This window comes from Mus musculus, chromosome 3, assembly GCF_000001635.26.
Source record: "Mus musculus strain C57BL/6J chromosome 3, GRCm38.p6 C57BL/6J".
In the NCBI taxonomy this organism is placed as follows: Eukaryota; Metazoa; Chordata; class Mammalia; order Rodentia; family Muridae; genus Mus; species Mus musculus.
Genome location: NC_000069.6, coordinates 37,438,511 through 37,454,094, shown reverse-complemented (window position 1 = coordinate 37,454,094; position 15,584 = coordinate 37,438,511). Strand labels below are relative to the sequence as shown.

Below are 15,584 nucleotides of genomic sequence, written 5' to 3'. Positions count from 1 at the left end.
GTGTGCACACATGTATGCACACATATGTCTGAAAAATGGAAGTCAGCAACAGCAAGCATGAATTAATTCTGTGAAGCCTTGCTAAATGTCTGAATGTCTGATGTGTACTGTTTCTGGTGTGGTAATACTTCTTGAATGTTACCCAATGGGTTCATGTGTTGGAAGTTTGGTCTCTAATGTGGTGAACCTTTATGAGACAGAGTCTAATGGGAAACCCTTAGATCAATGCAGGAATTACCCTCATAAGGAAAGTTAGTTCCTGTGAGATAATGAGTTCCTGGGGATGAGTTGTTACAAGAGGCAGCCCAGCCACTAAATCACTCTGACTACCCTCTCTCAACTACCTATCAAGACGCTATCTACTATTAGGCCCTCAAGAGTTTTAGCCTCCAAATCTATGTGGTAAGTCACTCTATCAGTTAGCCTGTCTCAGCCATTTTGTCAAAATAATCTTTAAAATATATATATGACATAATAATCTTAAAAATATAAATATATGACATATGTGTGTATATATATAAAATATGCATGCCATAATTTTAATTAAAAATATTAAATACAAAGAAGTGAAGTAAATGTCCAAAGTATCATAAATAAATGACAGTGTGGGATTCACACTCATAAATGTTACAGGTGACAGAGCACTGTCCCAAACTGTTCACTGAGGCAGGTTTTACTGAGGCAGTCAAAAGGGCACAGCAGCTGAGTTGAGTTATAGGCTCTAGGTCCTAGCAAGAGCTCAAAGATATAGAGTGCAAGACTGTTGTCTCCATACTCAGGAGGAGAAAGGAACCATCCTTTCACTGCACAAAGTACCAACACTGCAAATAAAAAGGTGGTGAGCAAGTAAGTTCCAAAGATGACTTCTAAATCTTTCTAGATAATTAACTGCATAGCTTAATTTGAAAATATTGCATTTTAAACACCAATTTGCATCTAACTATAAGATTGAGATGAAAATAGTATGGTCTGTAAGTCTCACATTTACCTAGTTTTATATTATTTTAAAAACAACATACCAATCTTTAGAATATATACTGTTAAGACCACAGGAGATTTTTTTGTTTAACAATTTTCCTTACAAAATAACCTCAGCAACTAGATACTGCAACATTTTACCCAATACACAGCATGCGTTAATGTATACTGGTAAGTGTGATTAAGAAAAACTATATATATAAAAAAATAATTAGAAAGAAAGGAAGGAAGGAAGGAAGGAAGGAAGGAAGAAAGAAAGAGAAAGAAAGAAAGAAAGAAAAGAAAAGAAAAGAAAAGAAAAGAAAAGAAAAGAAAAGAAAAGAAAAGAAAAGAAAAGAAAAGAAAAGAAAAGAAAGAAGAAAAACTATATAAGTATCTTATTTGGGCATATGGTATTTTTAGCACCCATAGTGAAGATTTCTATTGTTTAAATTTGCAAAACAACAAATAAAGAATATGCAAAGTATTTGCTCAACTGCCTTACAAATCTGGGGAGAACTGAACCTGACAGCCATCTATGCTTCATTATTTTACAGTCACAAATTCAAGCATGAGCTTATCACCTCAGACTCTTGCAGTATTGCTCTATAATAATTTCCTGGACTTTTCCAGTCTTCCCAGGGGCTGCGTAAATGTGCCTGACACCTGCCTGGTAGTCTGGGCTATAACAATTCAAATGTTTAAGGTCTAAGTTGGTTTAGAGTAGGCAAATTAACCAAGTGTCGATTAAGGTAAATATGAGGGGATATGCCCATAAAAAAGTAAAATGTCCAAGTGATAGAATTACACACAGGCACTGTGAGGAAAGCATCTTGAAAATTAGTATCAGCACACATAGAAGGCCATTCTGGAGAAATACTTCCAGGAGCAGGAAAACAGACAGCAAGTGTGAGTTCGTTGTGCTGCAGGCTAGTAGAAGCTCCAAAAAAACATGAGGGATTGGCACAAAAGGGAAGAAAACTGCTCCTGTCAAAACTTATACTTCCCAGTCATTCATTTAAGGAAGGGAGATGAAACATACATCTCATCGGAATTTTAACTATACCACACTAGTTCTACTTAAGCTGGGTATTTGCACCAACTTATTTCTTATCTACTCTGCTCATATTTTACTGTTATCTACCTCAAAATAAAAAAAAAAAAAACAAAAACAAAAAAAGAAACAAAAAACAAAAAGCAACTGTTCCTTATGGAACAGACACTATACAGGATGTAAAAAAAGAAGCTAAAACAGAGATTAACCATTGAAACACCAACATCCTACCTTTATAGCTAGAAAGTTCAACCCACTTTCATTGGCCAAAGCTTTTGCTATCATTGTTTTTGAGCATCCAGGTGGCCCATACAAGAGAACTCCTTTGGGTGGCTGAATACCCATTCTGTTGAAAGACTTAGGATGTTTCAAGGGCCATTCCACAGCCTGTTTCAATTTCAGTTTGATATTTTCCAGTCCTCCAATATCTGACCAGGAAACCTACAAAACAAAAATTTTTTCTTTCTTATCGTTAATTGTAACTTGCCTTTAAAGGACAAATGAAGCCTCTTTAAGTAAGTATGCATGTTCACTGAATTAGGCCAGTAGGTTCTTAGTAAGTACAAAATGACCTCTTTATGATACTTACCTCAAGTAAGTTAATACAGTACAACTGTTCAAAGTAAAAATAGCACTACAACAGAAGACCTCATTTATTTATTGGGAATTTTACATGAATACTGTAGTTATATCATTTCTCCCCTCCCTCTCCACCCTCTAGCTCCTCCCAGAAACCATCAATACCTCTCAAATTTACTGCCTCTTATTCTTTACTTATCATCACACACACATACACAAATTTATAAATACAACTTGTTGGCTTCATTTGGTGTTTAAATTCATACATGTTTAAGGCTGGTCATTTGGGATTAGATAACCTATCAGGGGGATCATATCAGAACAGTCTGATTCTCCATCTCAGCATTTTCTGCTCTCTCTTCCAAATTTCCCTGAATGGTAGTTTTGTTATGTTATACCTAGGTACCCCATGATGAGGTATTATCTGCATTTTGATGAGTTATGGATTTCTGTAAAGGTCTTTGTCTCCTGCAAAATGAAGCTTCCTTGATGAGGGGATTAGAGTTATATTTACCTGTGGATAAATATTCAAAATTTACGTTGGTTTACAGAAATGGTATTGGTAGGCTCTCTTCTGGGCTCACCAGTCATAGGTAGTAGGCTAGTAAATACCAGGTCCAAATTCCTTCCTAATCAATAGGTCTTAAATACAATCAAATGGCTGTTGGTTATCTCTAGGATATGTGCACCTTTCTGAATACACTGTTGCAAATTAAAACACCTTTAAATCTATATTTTCATAGAACAGCAAACTAAGAAAAACGAAACATGTCACCAATAAAATACAAGCAAGAGGAGACTAACCTGTTACAGAATAAGATCCTTTAAAAAATTCAAGAATTAGTTACAGATTGTTTTAAAAAAAGCAAAAAACAAAAACAAACTAAAGAAAAATTAATGTCTCCTTGTTATATAATTACTGCTTCCTATATAAAACTGTTTAATGATATAACTTATTGCTAGACCGTTTAGGTGATTTTTTTAAAGTTTGTCTTATTTGTTGAAAAATAGTTCGAGTCAGTAATCTAATATCCATGTTCTGAAGTGAAACAATTGTCCAAAGCCACACGGACAAATAAATAATAGTGTGGGTTTCACATCTCATAAGTGTTTCACTTGACAGAGAACTTCCCCCAACTATTCATGCATATGATTAAGTTGGATTATCATGGGAAATGATACAGAGAACAGATATTTATTCTATAACCCAAACATAACAATTAAAATATAAAACTACCCTTACACTGCCCCTAATTATTATTACAACTATGATGCCTTTATATTCTTCTAACTTGTATTATAACTGAAACATGTGAAAGAAATGCAGTCACTTTTTAAGAAGTATCTTTTATATGTACTAGGGGCCACAGGGGCACAGTATCTTCAAAAATCTATACTCTGTAAAGCAAAAGCTTAAAAGTCTTAGTCTAAAATAAATATCTGTTTTAACTCTAGTAATAACCACCTGAAAACTTTTTTGCAATTGTAAAATATGAGTAAGTATATCATTGAAAACTGCATGTATAAGACTTATTTAAAGATATCAGAATGTTAAAAATATAGTAATGGCCACCTTTCTGCCGGACACTGAAGATAACTGACATAAGAATAGGCTATTAGAAATTATGAAAGAATGTAAATATCTGTATTTCTATCTTAACAGTTGTCACTGCCAGCATTGGGGTTAAATACACACTCATAATTCTGCCTTTTGTTTCTTTTTAAAAAGTTTCGTGTCTTTTAACCATAACATTTTCTAAAATCCAGACTGGTGAAAAATGAGTTTAAATCTGATAAACTACTCATTGTGACTTTGATCGTTTATTCTATCTCTTTAAATGTCTTCCTAATTTATATGATAAAAATTTTAACACCTCATTCATTATGAGACTTAAGAATAGTATATTACGTTAGATTTGCTGGGATACAGGATTTACTAAGTGTCCCTATATGTAGATGTCTGAGAGACGATCACCATTGTGTTTTGAAGAAGCAGTGGCAAAAAATAAAGAAGTCACTGAATTTGTAATTTCATTAGTAATGCTTAACTATCATAACTACTCATCATTTAGTAGCATAAAGCTGACTTTACCACTGAAATAAAAAAAATATATTACATACACACACACACACACACACACACACACACACACACGCACGCACGCACACACACACACAGGGACACAGAGAGAGAGAACTATTTGGATCCGTGATTCTCAACATTTCTAATACTGCGACTCTTTAATAAAGTTCTTCATGTTGTGGTGTCCCCCCAACCACAAAAAAAATTTTGTTGCTACTTCATAACTGTAATTTTTGTACTGTTATGAACGGTAATGTAAATATCTGACATGTGACCCCCCCCAAAGGGGTTATAATTTCCAGGGAATTATGTTAAGTGAAAAAGCTAATTCTAAAAGGTTATAGCCAGCATGATTTCATTTATGTATTTTTTTTAAAGTAATAAAAGTTTAAAAATGGGGAGGGTATGGGGGACTTTTGGAATAGCATTGGAAATGTAATTGAGGAAAATATGTAATAAAAAGAAAAAAAAGTTTAAAAATGTGATGAGGACTGAGTTGTGTATGATTATAAAATAGGGCTCTTGAGGTGATTTGAATGTGGTGATAAGCACAAGTCTTTGCATCTAATAAACTCCACAGGCCTACATACACCAGTTATTCAAATGAACATGAGGCAGTCCGAGTCAGAGCCAGTCCAGTTTTACAAGATGCTGTCACAAGAGAAAAACCAGGTAAAGGACATACAAGAGGGCCTCTCTGAGTTACCACAGAACTTCAGCTTTCAATATCTCAAAAGCACGCTGTACTTAAAACGTGTATTTTATTATAAGGCTCTAGTAAGTCAGTCATTTTAGAGACTCAGTTTCCTTAAGAATATTATTCTAATAGTAAGGCTGGCAGAGAGTATTAATTACTCACATTTGGGACATCAATTGCTACCTCTCTCATAGCACTAGGCCTGATGTCATTCATCCCCTGTAAGAAATCATTTAGAGTAATCTTCACCATGCCAGCCACCTTGCTATCAGGGAGGTTAGGCTGTTTCCTCAGGACTCTTCGCAAGGCATGCAGACCTACAAAGAGGAGAATAAAACAAAACTGATCACTTATTCCATAAATATCAACAAGGTCACAACAGTACTAATCCCAGACTCTGTGGTATTATAGCATTTATAGTATTTTGTACTTAAAGTATGTATGGCATGGAGGGTGAGATTAAGGGTGAAGGGGACACAGAAGATTAAAGCAAACTCAAGTGCTTAAGTTAGGCAGTAGAAGCATGACAAACCAAAATTACATGAGAGGACAGGTATTCTGCAAACATAAAATAACATTTAGGGTGTCATTAAAACAAGTACAATAGTAACAAGCCTTCTGCCACTGATCTTTTTTCTGAGTACACTAAAGCCAAGCCAAAAGTTTAGGGAGATTACAGGAAGATCTGAAAGGAATTATTCAGTTGGTACTTGGAAATGTGATTCTTGAACACAAGACATGAGACGACTTGAGACTTCGGCACACACGTCTGTACTGGGTGGTACTTTTATGAGGGTACTAAGAGAGACTGGAGATGGAAGAATGAAGGCAGAAGACTCACTCAGTAAAGTTTACAATTTGGAGAACTAGAAGGAACTGTTTTGTTTGTTTGGCTTTGTTTTTCTTAGAATAGCGAAGTAACAGGAATAGAGTATCACAGAAATAATCTACTAAAAAAGACTCAAGAAAATAAAATTTAGAGATGTAAAAAACTTAAAAGATGGCTTTAACCAGAATCATCAAATATGCTAAGTTCCTTGCTTTGGTATTTGTTTACAGTTCAAACACTGACAAGACTGAATATCCAACTACCTCTTTCAAATGCCAGGTATGAAGTTTCAAGTCTATAGAACTGTAACAGAGTTTAGAGCCCAGATTCTTATCTGTGAGCGGTAACTCTATATAAGGTCTATAACTGAATGTGGGGTTAACAAAAACATCTGGCAATGGCTAACTTTCTGAACATGCAACAGTTAATTCAAAATTCAATGCATAATGAGTCTTTGCAGTGTTTCTATGTGCTACACAGCATAACAATATTGTAGCCTTAGTTCTGAGCACAAAATGGAAAAATTTTATGCTGCCTAAGTCTAAATCCCAGCACACATGTGTAAAAAAGGTGTGTTATGGCATGCCCCCGAAATCCCAGCACTGGACCAGAAGGATCTCAGTGTCCTGCTGGCCAGCCAATCTAGAGTATCAGCGAACTCCAGGTTTGCTGAGAGACTGTCTCAAACAGTATGGTGAAAAGAGAGAGAAGACAACCAAGGTCTATCTCTGGCCTCCACATGTATTTTAAAATTCCTTGCATTTAGTACATAAGTTAAGAAAAAAAATGTCATAGAAACTATATGTAGAAAGAAAACTATAATAGTGTTATACATGGAAAATAAAGGAATTTACGTACAACTGAAATGAGTAAATGATTCTGGGTTTGATCCCCAGCCCTGAGAGGGAGAGGGAGAGGGAGAGGGAGAGGGAGAGGAAGAGGGAGGGGGAGGGGGTACAGGAGGGGGAAAAGGGAGAGATAATGAAACTTTTTTCAAAACATTTTACGGGGTTATAGAGAGACTAAGAATCTAAATTTAAAATTCTATGCATGTTTCCAAACACAGAAAAAACAGGCATGTAGATAAGATACACACACACAAATCTCAATAATTTATATAAAGTTAACAGACTGATAAACACAGAATCCAGAGCAGACTCAGTCTTAGTGCAAAACAGAACTGAACATTTCAGTGAATTTTGCTAGTCAGCGAATATCCAAATGGAAGAAGTGAATGAATTACAGGTAGCGATGTGAAAGCAAAGAATAAGGTATCCAGAAATCCAGGTAAGACAAAATAGTCATGACACTACATTTGACCACCACTGCTAGCTATATTGCAAAGTGCTGGGGATGGACCGAGATCTTCATGCACATTAGGTGAGCACTCTATCACTGAGCTACACTCAGCAAACACAATTTCTTAAGTAAGACACAACAACTGATGAATTGAATATATATATACATATATATATGATTATTAATTTCTGATCCTCCAAAGACATCATGAAAAGCAAATACTTAAGCCATAAAACAGACTTGACTGCACTGTATGAAAATAAAGTACACATCTAATGAAACCTCACATCCAGCTGTATACTAAGAGTCCCTACAAATCAACAATATTGAAAGCAACATTAAAAACCCTGCAAATCTGAATAGGCAGAGTATGAAGGAAAGGATATATACTGTAGATTGTCATTATTACACATAACATCTTTATAATGGAATACAGCAATGAAAAATAAATCGCAACCCAGAGTAAAATACTAGAATTCTTGAGTCACACACACTATGGGTCAAAGACTACAGCACCATATAGGAAAAACTCAAATACAATGTAAAAAGCAGACAGTGATGTCTCTTGAGTTGAGGTCCAATTACTACTCTTTTGCTATCCTGCTCTAAGCACTGCTAAGTTCATTTTAGAAAATTCATTACTCTATGTTATAGTTTATGAATGTTTATGTTTATATGGATTAATTTAAGAAGTTATTTTTTAATTAAGTAAGTAAAAATGAAGTGACTTGGGGGCTGGGGGAAAACTATGAAATAACACCAAGGTGATACTTTAAGAAACTATAAACTTAAATGAAAAATGAAAGGATTATTTTACCTAAACTCTAGTAAGTGCATCATATTCCTTAATATTTTATTACTAAAGCATGAAAAGATAAATGTGTATCTAATCCCCCCTATAAACCAGGAAGCAAGTCTTTGTAATAATTCCCTTGTGTGCATGCTTATGAATAAAATGTATATAAACTGCCCTGCAACTTTCTTTCAGTAGAGGACCAAATTAAAATATTGGGCTAAATTTAAAAGTGGCTGCAATCAAAGTACTTAAAGTCATGATGACTTAGAAAAAGAAATATAAAAGCTTTGGGAGTTATCTACACAAAAATTCTAATCGGTGTAGGGCATTTTAACAAAGCAATTTAATAAAATATACTAGTAAACATAACATGGCTTAATAGGAATAAAATATGCTAACAGACATAATAAAGAGCTTCATGACTGAGCCCTTATAAAAATATCACTTTCTCAAGCATATTATATAGATATGTTATGGAAAGTGGGATAAGTAAAAGAAAAAAAAAAACTCTACAACCTGAAGAGAAGGTGGAGAAGAGCTCTTATTTTGAAAGTATTTTTTCAAAAAGCAATTTTCAAAAGGATATTAACCAATACTATTGTTCTTTATCTATATTGTCTGAAAACTCAGTTACAATTTAAATTAAAGCAATAAACTGTCAAGGTAAAGCAGATGGATAAAGATATCTGATGCCAAGCCTAGCATAGCAATCTGAGCCAGAGCCCCTATGGACTCCCTCATGTTGTCCTCTAATCTCCACAAAAGTGCTGTGAGACACAAATGCATGCAGACATACATTAAATAAATAATTTTTAAAAAGTAATTATTAAGTGTTATCATATCATGAAACCACTGAGAAGATATATTCATGGACTACAGGCAATCTTCAATACTGACTACTCATTCATTTTAATATTCACTGAGACCCTCTTAAACATAATTTATTCAATAATACATTGAGCCTTTGTGTGTCTGGATATTGAGGAAGACAGATTTGTCTTTTTCAGCACAGTATTAATAGTACATAAAATATACATTTAACAGGTTAATCACTGATATTGTAAGACTGTAACCCCCATTTAGCTGCTGAAGAAACATAAATCAAGAGGCAGAATGGATTGCCTTACCTCTCTTAGCTGACAAAGTATAAAACTACCATTTTAACCCAGCGTTTCACAACCTTTCATCTAGTAAACCATGTGTGGTAGTTTGAATAGGAATGGCCCCTATAGACTCATGTGCTTGAAAACTTGGCCTATAGGGAGTAGCACTACTAGGAGGTGTAGCCTTGTTGGAGTAGGTGCGGGCTTGTTGAAGGACGTTACTATGGAATCAGGTTTTGAGGTTTCATATACTCAATAGAGGACCAATGGAGGCAATCTCCTGCTGCCTGTGAACTATAGCTAGAACTCTCAACTCCTTCTTCAGCATCATGATTGCCTACATGCCATCATTCCTCTTGCCATATTGGTAATGGACTGAACTTCTGAAACTGTTAGCCAGCCCCAATTAAATGTTTTCCTTCATAAGAGCTGCCATGGTCATGGTGTCTCTTCACAGCAACAGAAAACCAAACTATGTAAGCAGGCTAGTTCCCTATGCTCTAAAATACTGATTTTTTTTTTAAATAGAATCATTATTTTAATTCTAATATAGAAAAAAAATGGTAGAATTTAAAATTTGGTGAAAAATGTCGAAAGAGAACTTTTGATAACAGGTACACTATTGAGTACAAGGGAGCCGAGGTTGTTGTTTTTTTGTTGTTGTTTTTTTTTTTTTTTTAAGCCAGTTCAGGAATGTAGGGGAAAGTGGCAAATATGAACATCTCAGAGATCTGGATACTATAGTTAAGAATTTCTATGAGTTATAAAAATCAGATTTAGTGTTGCTAGTAAACAAACATAAGTGCTAAAATGATAAAGCCACTGGGTAAGTAAGTTTGAATCCCTTCTATTTTATGACACTATCCTAAAGAGACCCCAGTTTGTTGAAACGATGTATAATCAACGTAAATACTGAGATAAATTCTCAGCAATGAAAAGCAAATTATTACTTCCTTTCTTTAAAAACAAAACAACAGCCCACTGCTTCCAGAAATCAAGCTCTTATTTATAGTCATTCTCCTGAAATGGTACATGCAGCCTTGGAAGAAAAGTTTAGAATAAATCTCTATTTTTGGAAAACACTATTGCTATCTTCCAATGTTCAACATAGTTTACATAATTCACATCACCACTACATAACTAACATTTCATGTTTTCCAAAAGAGTGCACTGTGCTTATCTATGTTGTTAATTTAAAACATTATAAAATCCAAGGGGAAAAAAGGCTATGCAACTAGTTAAGTTAGAAAAACAACCTAAATGTGACTCACTGCATTCTGGATATGGAACCTAAAAAGCCCACTTCCTGTAGCCAGGCAAGAACCCCAGTGGAGCAACAGAAATACCAACCCACCCACAAAACTTTCAACCTAAAATTTATCCTGTCTACAAGAAATGGAGGGATGAGGATGAAGCAGACTGTGGGAATGGCCAACCAATAACCTGCCCAACTTGAGTCCCATCCCATGGGCAAGCGCCAATCCCTAACATTACTAATGATATCTGTTATTCTTGCAGACAGGAGCACGTTGTCCTCTGAGAGTCTCTACCCAGAAGCTGACTCAAATAGATACAGACACCCAGAGCCAAACAGTGGATGGAGCTTGGGGACTCTGATGGAATAATAGAAGGAAGAACTGCAGGACCAACACAGTCAACTAACCTGGACCCTTGAGGCTCTCAGAGACTGGACCACCAACCAAAGAACATACACAGGCTGGACCTAGGCCTCCCTGCACATATGCAGCAGATGTGCAGCTTGGTCTTTATGCGAGCCCTGAATAATTGGGATGAAGACTATCCCAAAAGCTGTTACCTGTACAAGGGGTGTTCTAGCAGGGCTGCCTTGTCTGGTCTCAGCGGGTGAAGAAGTGCCTAGCTTCACAAAGACTTGAAGTAGAGGGTGGGGGGAACCCCTCAGGGGAGAAGGGGAGGGAGTATGGGGGAAGGACTGTGGGGGGGGGATGACTGGGAGGGGGGCAGTGAGCAGGATGTAAAAAAATAAAAAGAAAAGAAAAAGCAGCCTGAGCCCAGGATGATACATACTGACATTAAGAATAAGAGAGTCTACGTTGTAAGCAGCCTGTCCATTTGAGATACAATATTTAAAAAGCTGCTCTCTGTTTACAAAGGTGAGCTTCAAAACAGAAGTCTCTGGACAAGTTGTGCACAGCACATCGCACTAGCTCTACTTCTAACATCTGGAATAAGTTTGACTCTCAGGTATCACCATTAAGTATTATAACTGATAAGACAACAAAAAGTCCAGTTAGGTCAATAATATTGTAATATTTCCAATTTTCATATTAAGATAGCAGCAAACTTAAGATAGATATAGAGAAGCTCAGAGGTTATCACAAGTTTAGAATAAATACAACACCAAATGCATCATCAGTCCAATAAACTGTGGAACAGCCTGGAAACCCATACTCTGGGGATTCTCCATGAGACCACAGCAGGCTTGCTGAGTAGCTTAGGTGTTTCTCTGTCATCTTCTCCCTTTCCTTTATCCAATGAAATTCATGGTTGCACTATCACCCCAATGCTATCTTCCATAATTCTCTCAATTCACAGATAGAGAAGAAAAAGGCTGAAACTTGACTAAGATCACAAAGTTGATTTTAAAAACAAATTTACTCAACCGTTCCTCAAAACCTATTCATGTGGCAGGAGAGAAGCCTTAGCAGTAGAACCCTGGATGCTTTTCCAGAAGACAGGGGATTTTCTCAGCCCATATATGGCAGCTCATAATTGTAATTCCAGTCACAGGGGATCTAATACCTTTTGCAGCCTTCAGTCACCAGACACACATGTGATAAACAGACATACACGCAGGCAAAATGCCCATACATATAAATTTTTAAAAATTAAAAATCTATTCATTTATTACCCTTCTGCATGGCACCCTGTGCTTAAATTTATTATGCTATATAAAGATAAAAGAATGATATCAATATTATAATATATATTAGCATTCAGGAGAACATATCTAAACAATTAATTTAACACACTGGACACTAAAGTTCTACCATCAATCTTTCTAAAAGCTATGGTATCACAGTTGAGTTAAGTACTAACCTAGAATAACACAGGTTAGGTAAATCAGAGCAGAAAATACTTGCTTTTTAAAAAAAATTATATAGATTCTATAATTAAACTGTAAAGTCACACTATCCTAAAATACATGTGTTTTAGGACTTGACTTTAGAGGCAAAACCACATGCCTACCACCTCCCCACCCAGCAGTCCTCCAACTTGAAAATTATGGTAATTGCTAGAAAAAATTAAAAGAATTACTTTTTTTCATCAAAAGTAAAATAACATGTTAACGTTTCTCCTCTCAATTTATTTTCCTTGTCTTCCCATACTTATATGGGACAGATAAAAGAATAAAACAAGGGCTAAAGAAATGACTCAGCAGTTAAGAGCATCCGCTACAAAGGACCCAGAGTTCTGCTTCCAGCAACCCCTTAAGTGGCTCACAAATACCTGTATCTGTAGCTCTAGAAGACCCCATTTAACAAACACATAAAAACAAAATTTAAATGTAATGTTTAAAGGGATGAAAGGAATGAAACAATCTTCAAAGGTAATAAATTGTACAAATATAAATTAGTGACTTATGCACAAAAGTTTACTGCCATTCAAAATTAAAGCTCTAAATAGTGAAATTTCTCATTTAGAAATGAATTTCAAGCCGGGCGTGGTGGCGCACGCCTTTAATCCCAGCACTCGGGAGGCAGAGGCAGGCGGATTTCTGAGTTCGAGGCCAGCCTGGTCTACAAAGTGAGTTCCAGGACAGCCAGGGCTATACAGAGAAACCCTGTCTTGAAAAACCAAAAAAAAAAAAAAAAAAAAAAAAAAAGAAATGAATTTCTTCCATTCCCACAAGAATTAAACCTTTTTGAAAGCATATCATGAAAATATAAGATGACTGTCAAAGTCTAGTGTGTTGGGGTCCCAAGGGTAGAGCCATGTTAACCAGGATACAGAGGGTACACAGCCAAGGCAACCAGCGCTGTTTATTCAAAGTTTCAGCTTCTTTTAAAGGCAAAGCAGAATAAAGATTTCCCACAGTTTTCTAGTTCTCATCAGGTGCTGTTTCCCTAGCAATATCTTATCTTGGTTCAAAGTGATCCAAATCTCCTTGCAGACTAAGAAATCTGCCAGCAGTCTAACTCTTAGATGTGTTGCTTCTTATAATGAAAAACAAAGTTACTTTCTCATGAGAAAAGGATGATGAAGGCTAATTCCTCAGACATGCAGCTTGCTTGACAGAACAACAGGATTCTCTGAAGAGAAAGTATGCTTACTTTGTCCCAGTATGCTGAGATTCTCAGATATCTTTCAGTCAACTTACAGCTAACAGGCTGGGAGCAGTCTCCTCATGCCATTTCTCTACAAATGACAAACTGGAATCAACAGTGAAGACAAAGAGAACCCAGAATATGAGGAAATGAAAACATACCATCAGAGACTTGAGGATACTTCTAAGATTACATAGATGCCTGATTTTCAGAAGTTTAAGAGAATGAAATCCTTCAGGAAAATGGACTTCTTTCAGTAAACATTTTGAACAAATTTGTTGAATTAACTAGTTCAATAGTTTATAAAAGCTACCTTCATTTAAGTATACTTTCCAAAGCTGAATATACTTTGAAATACTGCACAGAAGAGCTTCAGAAGTATGTACAGAGGCTGCCAAGATGGCTCAGTGGAGTAAAGCCAAGGGTGTGCTCAAGTCTGAGGACTCGCAGCTGGATCCCTAAACCCCATGTACAGTTGGATGTACTAGCACATGTTTGTAATCTCAGCACTTGCAGCAGCAAGAGAGGCAGAAAAAGGAGAATAATCTCCAGGAACTCAAGAGCCATTCAGCCTTGTACACTATGGCCAAAAGGAGATTCTATCTCAAGTAAAATGAATGGCAAGGACCAGACACCTGAAGTCATCCTCTGACCTTTTTATACATGCTCTATGGTACATGTGTATACACACACATCCTTATGATATTCTTCAGCAGGCAACAGATGAGTTAACAGCCCTTACACACCCATTCTTGAGTTATGCTCTGTAACAATACTGTTGTCAATATTAACATCTGCATATCTGTTTATGTGTATATGGACACATGTGCTGAGGTAAATCTTAGAATATGTTATACTAGAAGTGGTGAACTTGAAAAGGTAGAAATAAAGAGTGATTTTCCTTCTTCATAGTTCTCTTCATAGTAAGTTTTTAATAGACTAAATAAATTAAAGCTATAACTAATAAGCAGCAACATAAATTATCAGTCTATATATAAATATCAAACAGACTCATCAGAGATGGTCACTCTCACCTGCCTCATTACACAACGCTTTCAAGTCTGCGCCAACATAACCATGGGCATTATTTGCCAACCTCAGAAGCTCAGCTTTAGTGAGCAAATGTGGCACCCTTCGGAGTAGTTTCTGGAGAATATCAAGCCGGTCTTGGGCATTAGGAATGCCAATCTCAATCTCTTTATCAAATCTCCCAGGTCGTCTGAGTGCAGCATCTAGTGCTTGAGGGCGATTTGTGGCCCCAAGGACTAATACCCGTCCTTCACTTCCTTCCTAAAAAGATAAAAAAATAAATTGCACATTGATTTTAAAAGAACGGAGAGAGCCGGGCAGTGGTGGCGGACACCTTTAATCCCAGCACTTGAGAGGCAGAGACAGGTGGATTTCTGAGTTCGAGGCCAGCCTGGTCTACAGAGTGAGTTCCAGGACAGCCAGGGCTACACAGAGAAACCCTGTCTGTAAACCCACCACCACCAAAAAAACCCAAAAAAACAAAAAACAAAACAAAACAAAACAAAAACCAGAGAGGTGAAAACTAACTCTGTGTAAAAGAATGGACAGAAGGGTCTAGAGCATTAAAACTTAATCCTTACATTTCTACTAAACAATTTACAAAATCTTATTTATAATAAACTTCTATTAGACATTTATTAACTTTAGCCAGGCAGTGGTGGTGTACACCTTCAATCCAAGCAATGGAGGCAAAAGCATATGGATCTCTAAATTTGAGACCAGCCTGGTCTATAAGAGCAAGATCCAAGACAGCCAGGGCTACACAGAGAAATCCTGTCTCCAAAAACCAAACGAAAAAAAAATTATTAACTTTAGTACAGGGTTTTCAAAGTTTAGTCTAAATGCTTTCT

The 15,584-nt window shown here is 36.2% G+C and overlaps 1 protein-coding gene across 6 annotated transcripts in view; it reads right to left on the bottom strand.

The window, feature by feature from the left end:
• The window catches only part of Spata5 (spermatogenesis associated 5), a 159,194-nt gene that overhangs the window by 125,002 nt on the left and 18,608 nt on the right, over positions 1 to 15,584 (bottom strand). For all 6 annotated transcript variants that reach the window (XM_030252736.1, NM_001310473.1, NM_001163511.2 and 3 more), the window contains exons 9-11: positions 14,739 to 14,994; positions 5,533 to 5,687; positions 2,243 to 2,452 (exon numbers count right to left, since the gene is read on the bottom strand). In XM_030252736.1, the coding sequence (XP_030108596.1) occupies positions 2,243 to 2,452; positions 5,533 to 5,687; positions 14,739 to 14,994 (621 nt within the window). The remainder of the gene's footprint in view (positions 1 to 2,242; positions 2,453 to 5,532; positions 5,688 to 14,738; positions 14,995 to 15,584) is intronic.